At 46.2% G+C, this 9,057-nt stretch overlaps 1 protein-coding gene across 1 annotated transcript; it reads left to right on the forward strand.

The window, feature by feature from the left end:
• The first annotated feature begins 546 nt into the window (after positions 1-546).
• Positions 547-8,702, forward strand: GIMAP5 (GTPase, IMAP family member 5). Its single transcript, XM_045496145.1, has 3 exons — positions 547-695; positions 5,481-5,529; positions 7,422-8,702. Exons 2-3 carry the CDS (start codon positions 5,487-5,489, stop codon positions 8,306-8,308), a joined length of 930 nt encoding a protein of 309 aa, XP_045352101.1. The 5' UTR covers positions 547-695; positions 5,481-5,486; the 3' UTR covers positions 8,309-8,702.
• The last annotated feature ends 355 nt before the right edge of the window (positions 8,703-9,057 follow it).

Here is a 9,057-nt window from a genome sequence, read left to right on the forward strand (position 1 = left end):
AAAAAAAAAACAGAACAAACTGAGGGTTGATGGGGGGTGGGAGGGAGGGGTGGGTGGGTGATGGGCATTGAGGAGGGTACCTGTTGGGGTGAGCACTGGGTGTTGTATGGAAACCAATTTTACAATAAATTTCATATTATAAAATAAAATAAAATAAAATGAAGTGAAGTGAAGTGAAATGAAATAAAATAAAATAATAAAGTAAAATAAAATAAAATAAAATAATATGGGGGGGGGGAAGGCAATGGGAGGAGGCATGGCGACCCCAGCAGGCTCAAACAGGAATTGTCCCTTTATGGAAGCCACACGGCCACCCACTCGCTCGCCGCTCTCCAGGTGCTGCGGACCCCAAGGGACCGTCCCCGTCTGGGCCGGGCGGGGGCCAGGCTCCCTGATCCCCTTTGCCTTCTGGAGCCAAGGCCGAGCCCTGGAGCCCGCGGCCTCCCCCGCGGTTCCTCCCTAAATGCACCCGCCCCGCTTCCTGCTGCGCCCTCCGCCCTGAGAGCCGCCCACGTCCCCGCCCTCACCCCACCCCCCATCCCCGGGAGCCACCCGCGTCCCCGCCGCCCCGAGAGCCGCCCGAGAGCCGCCCCGAAAGCCGCCCGAGAGCCACGGGCCTCCGAGAGCCTCCTGCCGCCGCGTCCCCGCCACCGCGAGAGCCGACGTCGAGCACGCAGCCCGCAGCGCCGCTCCTGGTAAGGGGACGGTCCCAAAGTCTTTAGGGGGTCTGAGGGCCCAAGGTTTAGTCCCACCCAGGTCTGGTGTGATCTCACCCAGGGTGCAGGACTTGTGGGTTCGCCCCTCAGTAAACCCGGATGATGATGGTGGGAATTACGGGCTCAGGGGATTCGGCGTGGCTGGAAACAGGCTTGGAACCACTCAGACTGCGCTCACAACCCAGCACATTTCATGGCGCCACAGGCCAGTTGTCCACTTCCTGGCCCCTGTGATCCTCGTGAGCCTCTCAGAGTTTCTTAAAGCAGGACTATTGTCCTCCCCTTTGACAGATGAGAAAACTCAAACGCCCCAGGTACCCTAGCCAGGTAGGGACACACGTCTTAGTTTCAATCTCTTAACCTCCCCACCACCCTCGATCCCTGACTTGTGCCAAGGCCCAGAAAGGTCTGGGAGAAGAGGACGCATTCCTAGGGTTGCAAAGGGCAAATGTGGGATTATTATTCCCTCACCCCCACACACACCAGTCCCATGGGCCAGGTGTTCCAAAAAGACCCCTCAGGGGACATTGTCCCATGACTTTGATCAGAAGCCATTCCATTCTCCCCCAAATACCCCCCCCCCCATCTTTTGTATGACACGATATAGGTAAGACTCTATTCTAGGGCAAACATACTATGCTCAGGGCATATGGGAACAATCCTTTTGTCTGCTAACCCTTGGTGGGAGTTGTGTCACAACCTCACAGTGACTGAAGTACAGAACAAGTGAGCCAAACCAGGAAATACAGGGACTGGGCAGGTGAGTGAAGGAGATATTTGTGAATTAGGCAAGAAATATTTTTTATCTTTCCCAGAACAGCATTAGAGAGCCTGCTTTCTCATGGTTTGATAAAATGAAGTAGCATCATGATAAAATCAGGCTCATACAATTTTAAAATCAGAATGCACATTATGTTTGCTTTCAATTCCTACCTAGGCTAGATCCTCCTACCATCCCTGTCTGATTCTGTCATTTCTGCTTACATGCTGCCTGCCACTCTCTCATGATACCTCGTCCCATTTTGGAGAAGGTTAGCAGAATTTTCCTTTTGGAGAAGAAATCTGCCTTCGTTCCCAAATCACTCACTTTTGCCTGTGCTGAGGTTGACACGTACCACATTCTTTCAGGTATACAATGCTTCCCCAGCCTTTTCCAAGGCTTTATTCCATCCTGTTAATATTTTGTCTGTGACTCATTTTAACATTTCTGTCAATATCCTTTCAGACCTGCCTCTGGACCCTGTCTTATTTGTTAATATCTGCCTAAAAATCCATCCCTCAGGGGGAGGTATGTCTCCCCCCGCAGCCTGACCCACTCAGAAGATAGTTCAGAAGAACCACTATACTGCATTTCCTCTAATGTAACCTGAGTTGATTGGCCTTTTGAGACAGCCACACTGCACCATTTGGGTCACACTTAATCAAGTCAAGCAAAAACACCAGATTATTTTAAACCAAACTGCTTCAATTCAGAGCAACTCCTGCCTCCTGCAAATTTTTTTGAACATGTGCATATATATATATATATATATATATATATTTTTTTTTTTTTTTTTTAAGAACACGCAGTCAAGATTTTGCAATAGGGGCGCCTGGGTGGCTCAGTCAGTTGAGCATCCAACTTCAGCTCAGGTCATGATCTTGAGGTCCGTGGGTTCAAGCCCCGAGTCGGACTCTGTGCTGACAGCTCCGAGTCTGGATCCTGCTTTGGATTTTGTGTCTCCTCTCTCTGCCCCTCCCCAACTCACATACTGTCTCACGCTGTCTCTCAAAAATAAATAAATGTAAAAGAAAAATTTTAAAGATTTTGCAATACAATTCTCCATGTTGATTCTAAGGCAGACATCCAGCCTGTCAACACCAGTTGATGTTCTGACTGTGGGATGCTAACATTGTATGCGGTGTTCCAAGATGATGGTGGACTTCTTTGGAATAATCTCTTTTACCCCCTGTGGAATCAAGGAGGATATGCAGGCAAAAGGGGCCTTTTTTATATAGCTTAGCTCCATGGCAGTTGGGTGACCTTGGGCAAGTCATCTGATGTTCAATTTCCTAATATTTTAATAGAAATTTCAAGACTATCTTGATCACATCACAGGGAATTTATTTCTTTATTTTTTTATTTTTCTTTATTTTGAGAGAGAAAGAGAGAGAGAGGGAGGGAGGGAGGGGCAGAGAGAGAGAGAGACAGAGAGAGAATCCCAAGCAGACTCCATGCTCAGCATGGAGCCTGACAGGGGCTCGATCCCACCACCATGAGATCACAACCTGAGCTGATATCAACAGTTGGACATGTAACCGACAGCCACCCAGGCACCCCTCACATCACAGGGAACTTAGAAGAACAGTTAGAATCGTGGACATGAAAATTCTGAAGGTTATAGATGGCTGCACAGAGGATGTTCACAATGATGAAACCCATCATCAACATCCTCACCCCATCATCATTGTCTTTACTAAATCAGTAGATTGATTCCAGCATGTTTTATGAGGTTCCCAAACCTCAGAAAATGTCGTCTAAAAATACAAAAGATGTCAGAGAACTTGAGGAGTTTTAGCAAAAGCTGGAATATAATTTACCAAAAGCAAAGGACAGCATGTGAAAGATGGTGAGGCAAATGCTCTTCTCTGGGCTTAAAGAAGGGAGAGGAGGAAAAGGAAAGAGAAGGAAAGGAAGAAGGGAAAAGAAGGAAATTGTCTTAATATATTCTGATAATGTGGAAGAGGATGGTTTCCCCTAAGGAGGGCCAAACAAAACAAAACAAAAACAAAAACAAAAACAAAAACAAAAAAAACACATCCACTGCATGAGTAGAAAAGCATGCAGAAGTTATTTCTATATGACAGAAGCCACCTGAATAGCCAATAAGCTATGAAAAACACTTTTGATTCTATGGCAATTAGTAAAATTCGAGTTTAAACCAATTAAGATATCCTTATTTATGCCCAGAAGAGCGACAAAACATTAAGTCTAATATCACCAAATGCCAGTGAAGGTTTGGGAATTCTCATACGTGGCTGGTGCCAATGTGAGTTAGCACAACCATCCTGGGGGCATAATTAGCAATACCTAGTCAGATGGCAGCTGTTTATCCCAGGTAAATTGCTACGCGTGTGCACAAGAGGACATACATGGGGATTCTTTTGTAGCATTGTTGATAGTACAAGCACATAGCTTGAAACAGCTCAAAGTTTGTTGGTAATTGATAAAATGTTCCATAAACAAGGTCATCTACATAAAAAGCTTAAAATACAAAACCAGTACTATACATTATATAGAGAGACATGTGTATGCAGAAGTATAAATAGGCAAACGAGAATGATCCATAAAATCCTCAGAATATTGTCTTTCAGAGGACAGAGGGAGGGGCGATAAGACTGGGGAGCCAAACAATGTTAATGAAACTACATGTGTAATGTTTGACTTTTCAAACAGAATAGCTCCAGTAAAAATGCCCAAATATTTACATTTGTTCATTGCAAATGGTAGCTACTTCATGCATTTCTCCACTTAAAAAATGTGTTTCAAAACCGCGTAATCTGGGGCGCCTGGGTGGCGCAGTCGGTTAAGCGTCCGACTTCAGCCAGGTCACGATCTCGCGGTCCGTGAGTTCGAGCCCCGCGTCAGGCTCTGGGCTGATGGCTCGGAGCCTGGAGCCTGTTTCCGATTCTGTGTCTCCCTCTCTCTCTGCCCCTCCCCCGTTCATGCTCTGTCTCTCTCTGTCCCGAAAATAAATAAAAACGTTGAAAAAAAAATTAAAAAAAAAAAAAAAACGCGTAATCTTTAAACCTGGATAAAGACAAAGAACCTCAGAGTTCATCTTAATTATATTGCATGTCTCGTGCCTGCCTTATCTAATGCTTACTTACCTTTCCTAATACCAAGAAGAATGACCCAATAATCTGCCTCATTTGAATGAAACATTTATGCCAATCCTGGTGCCGATTTCTGATTAAATCCGCTGAGATACAGAAAAGGCGATTATCTGGGGACCAGGACCTCAGAGCCCACCAGGAAAGAAGTTGGATTAAGATCTGAGCAGGCAATGAGTTTATCCTGAATTTGTCCTGAATGTTGATTCTGTCCCTTCAGTCATGGCACCACCTTCTCTCCACCAAACTCCCTGGCGTGGGGCAAGGTGGGGGATGGGGTGGTAAGGAAGGTGCTGGGGCTCAGCCCTCTACAACTACTTCCTCTGCTGTCAGTGCCTGAAGGTAACCTTGTTCCCATCCCGCTCTCCCACTGGAAGGAACATTGTGCTTTCCTCTTTGCCAATGGAGTATCTGACACAGTATCTGGGAGCAAAAACTCTCAGTACTTCAAACAAACCAGTGTTATTTACAGAAAGGCAGGGTTTTTTTTTTTCTCTCTGTATTCTAGCAAGTTTGCCTACTTTGATTCCAACTAATAATAATGCCCCACTCCTGGTTCCATAGAAGAATGCTTTCTTCATTTCATGCCTTTTCAAGTTGGAGAAAGAAAAACCAACTGATTCCGTTTTAAAAATCTTTCCTAATTTCCTATAAGTTGAAAAAAAAAAAAAGCAACAGTGCATTGCGTTAACATAACCTAACTTAACTTTGCCTGGCTTGCATAAAGTTATTCATAGATGTTTGGAAGTATAATATGAGTTAGAAAATTAGCAATGGAAATGGCTCATCCTAGGATAATTATTCTTAGTTGTCTGAATTGAAAGTGTTCTCAGGCCTTAGCAACTCCCATATGGACACTAGCTTTTATTCCTTTCCTGTTTTTTATTCCAGAAGAGAATGGAAGGGCTTCAGAGAAGCAGATATGGAACTATGACTGAAGGTAAGAAAGCCTTGGTGTTTGCAGGAGCTCCAGGCACCCGGGAGCATCACTGTTCTGTCTCCACCGACTCTCACCTCAAACACGGGGACAGAAACCCAGTTACTTTAAACTGAGGAGGTGCCTGAGTGGCACTCTTTGGTGTAACACACTGTCCAGAGAATGAAAAAATATAAGCTACAGACTGGGAGAAAATATTGGAAAAATCCATACCTAATTTTGTGGTATATTCAAAAAAGAAATCTTCATGGGGCGCCTGGGTGGCTCAGTCGGTTGAGCGTCCTACTTCAGCCCAGGTCATGATCTCGCAGTTTGTGAGTTCAAGCCCCGCGTCGGGCTCTGTGCTGATAGCTCGGAGCTTAGAGCCTGCTTTGGATTCTGTGTCTCCCTCTCTCTCTGACCCTCCCCTGTTCATGCTCTGTCTCTCTCTGTCTCAAAAATAAATAGACATTTAAAAAAAAAAAAGAAATCTTCAAACTTAATACTAAGACATCAAAAATAAAATAAATAATAAATAAAAAATGGGTGATATGAAGAAACATATCGCCAAAGACAACACACATAAAGAAGCACCTGGGTGGCTCAGTCAGGTAAGCATTCAACGCTTGATTTCGGCTCAGGTCATGATCTCATAGTTTGTGAGATCCAGCCCTGCCACAGGCTCTGTACTGACAGTGTGGAGGCTGCTTGGGATTCTCTCTCTCTCCCTCTCTCTCTCTGCCCCTCCCTTGCTCACGCTTTCTTCCTCTCACAAAATAAGTAAACATAAAAAAAAATAAGCTGAAGAAGAAAGAGACAACTGTCACCTGTTCTTCCCCTTCCCTGTCATCATCATGCCCAGCACACTCTCGCCTACACATGATCGGTGGGAAATGTGGAGGTGAAACTTCACGTCAGGGTTTGGAGGATTTGGAACCAGGCTGTGAAAACGATTTCTCTTTCCTTGTCTGCTCCCAACTGGAAAGAGGAAGAGTCCCCGTAGAGATTTAGTAACCCTGCATGCTCCAAATGCTTAAGGAGAGGAGGAACCGACACCAAGTAGAAGGAATAAAATAACAGATTTTAGGAGCCTGAAATGGCCTTAATTCATTTGAACTTATGAAGACTCTAAAAGTCCTCAGGTTCTCACCCCCCTCCAACCCTTGAAGATTTTAGCTCTTGGCTCGTGTCACCCCACCTCCAACACCTTCCTGTGCAGTTCACTCAGCCAGATATCTCCAACACATGTGCTTCTAATGTCCTTTCTTCCACTTTTCTTCAGCCTCCCATCCAGGGGCATCTCCCAGACTTTGTCCTTGATGTTAACAACCTTCTGTCATCTCAGTTTCAAACCTCCAACTGCCCACCCACAGAGCAGACATCCAGGGACATTCAGCTAGTCCTTGGCGGGAGGTCACTGAAGCTCTGACAGCTGAGATGCACTTTACGCCTGAGGTTCATATGTGTGCGTTGAGCCTGGGGATTTGTGGGTGGAAAAGAGGTGATAATGTTTTCTCATTCGTGGCTTCTCATCTTCTGCCTCCTTCTAATCTCACATTTATCTAGCATGAAATTGACCAAAGCACCATCTATGGAAAAGCCCTGGGATCACATTCCTTTAAAAAAAAAAAAAAAAAAAAAATGCTGTATTTTCCCTGCTGTAGATGAAGTGCTTAGAGCATTCTTCTCAGTGGAGCGGTTCCTCCCTTGGCTGTGGGTCCAAGCTTCTAATTTCTAACATAGGCTTTCTATGATCCAAGAACGTCCTAAAGGATACGAACTTTCATATGTATTTAGATGTGACTGTTTTGGCGACAGGGAGGTCCACCAGTTTTCATGTGATTCCATGAAGGTCCCTGCCCTGGAAATCTTAATCACTAACTTAGTAAGACACACACAAATTGGTTTTTTCATAGGCAGAGGGGAAGATAACTGGTTTGCAACATCGTCCTCACTGAGGATCATCCTGGTGGGCAAGACAGGCAGCGGGAAGAGTGCCACAGGGAACAGCATCCTCTGCCAGCCAGTGTTCGAGTCCAAGCTGAGGAGCAAGCCTGTGACCAGAAAGTGCCAGGCAGAGACAGGGACCTGGGATGGAAGGAACATCCTGGTGGTTGACACACCCCCCATCTTCGAGGCAGGGGCTCAGACCCAGGACACGTACAAGGACATCGGGGATTGCTACCTGCTCTCTGCCCCGGGGCCCCACGTGCTGCTGCTGGTGACCCAGCTGGGGCGCTTCACCACCCAGGACATGGTGGCAGTGAGGAGGGTGATGGAGATCTTCGGGGAAGAAGCCATGAAACACATGGTGGTCCTCTTCACCCACAAGGAGGACTTGATGGGCGAGTCCTTGGACAATTACGTCGCAAACACGGACAACCATAGCCTGAGGAGCGTGGTCCAGGAGTGCAGCAAGAGGTACTGTGCCTTCAACAACAAGGCCACCGGGGAGGAGCAGGGGGAGCAGCGGGCCCAGCTGATGGCCGTGGTCGAGAGGCTGGAGAGGGAGAACCAGGGCGCCTTCCACACCAACAGCCTCTTCTTTGAAGCCCAGATGCTGCTGCAAGACGGGGGCAGTGCCCACGGGGAAGAGCACAGGCGCTTCCTTACCAAGGTGCAGGAGTATGTGGAAAAGCAACAGCGAGCCCTGAAAGAGAGAGGCAGTAACTGGGCCTCCAGGGTGCTCCTCAGAGTCAAAACCTGGGTGTTTTCTAACCCCGGGATATCTGCCTTCCTTGTTATATGCTTTCTGATTTTTCTTGCCGTTTTAATTAACTTGTGTATTACTCATGCACACTGAGCGTTTTCAGATGATTTCTGCAGTCAGCTATATTATTTTTTGAGTCCCCGTCTCTGTCTGTGTCAGATTCTTTATATGCTTTTTTACATAATTTCACTTCAGTTTCTCTTCCTTGCATTAGACATGCCACCTTTTCTTTTTTTTTTTTTTTTTCAAGTGCTTTTAGGTAAATAAAATCCAAAGGAAAAAAATTTTTTGTTTTTGTTAAAAATTGTAGCAGTAAGAACAAAAGGGATGAGAAACTAACTGTCACAGGATGTCTGCAGGAAGGAAGGTGGTGGACCGTGAAGCTGTGCGGATGTCCTACCTCTGGGCCCTATTTTGTGCAACGATGCTGTCGAGGGGAGACACGTGTTACATTAAAAGCTGGTGGCAGAATTCTTTATTTTATTCAGAAACATGCTCTGATTTCATTGGAGTTGGTCATAAAAGACGCCCATCCCCATCCCCACACCTTCGAGAGAGGATGATGAGGTTGTTGAGGGGACTTGGGGGGACTTTCCAAGGCAAGAAGAGGTCCGGGACGGAATGCACAAGAGGGGTCTGGCATGATGAAGGAGAGAAAAGGGGTCACCACAGCGGGGTGGGGCTGAGCCTTAGGAAAAGCAGTCACTGAGAAATTCCAGTGGCGGGGAAATGAAGGAACTGTAATGTCTTAAAGCAGGGGTTGGCAGGGCCAGATAGTGAATATTTTAGGCTTAAAAATGGTCTGTAGTCTGCTCAGCTCTGCCTTGGCCGCCACAGGCAAT

Source organism: Leopardus geoffroyi, chromosome A2, assembly GCF_018350155.1.
Source record: "Leopardus geoffroyi isolate Oge1 chromosome A2, O.geoffroyi_Oge1_pat1.0, whole genome shotgun sequence".
NCBI classification, from domain to species: Eukaryota; Metazoa; Chordata; class Mammalia; order Carnivora; family Felidae; genus Leopardus; species Leopardus geoffroyi.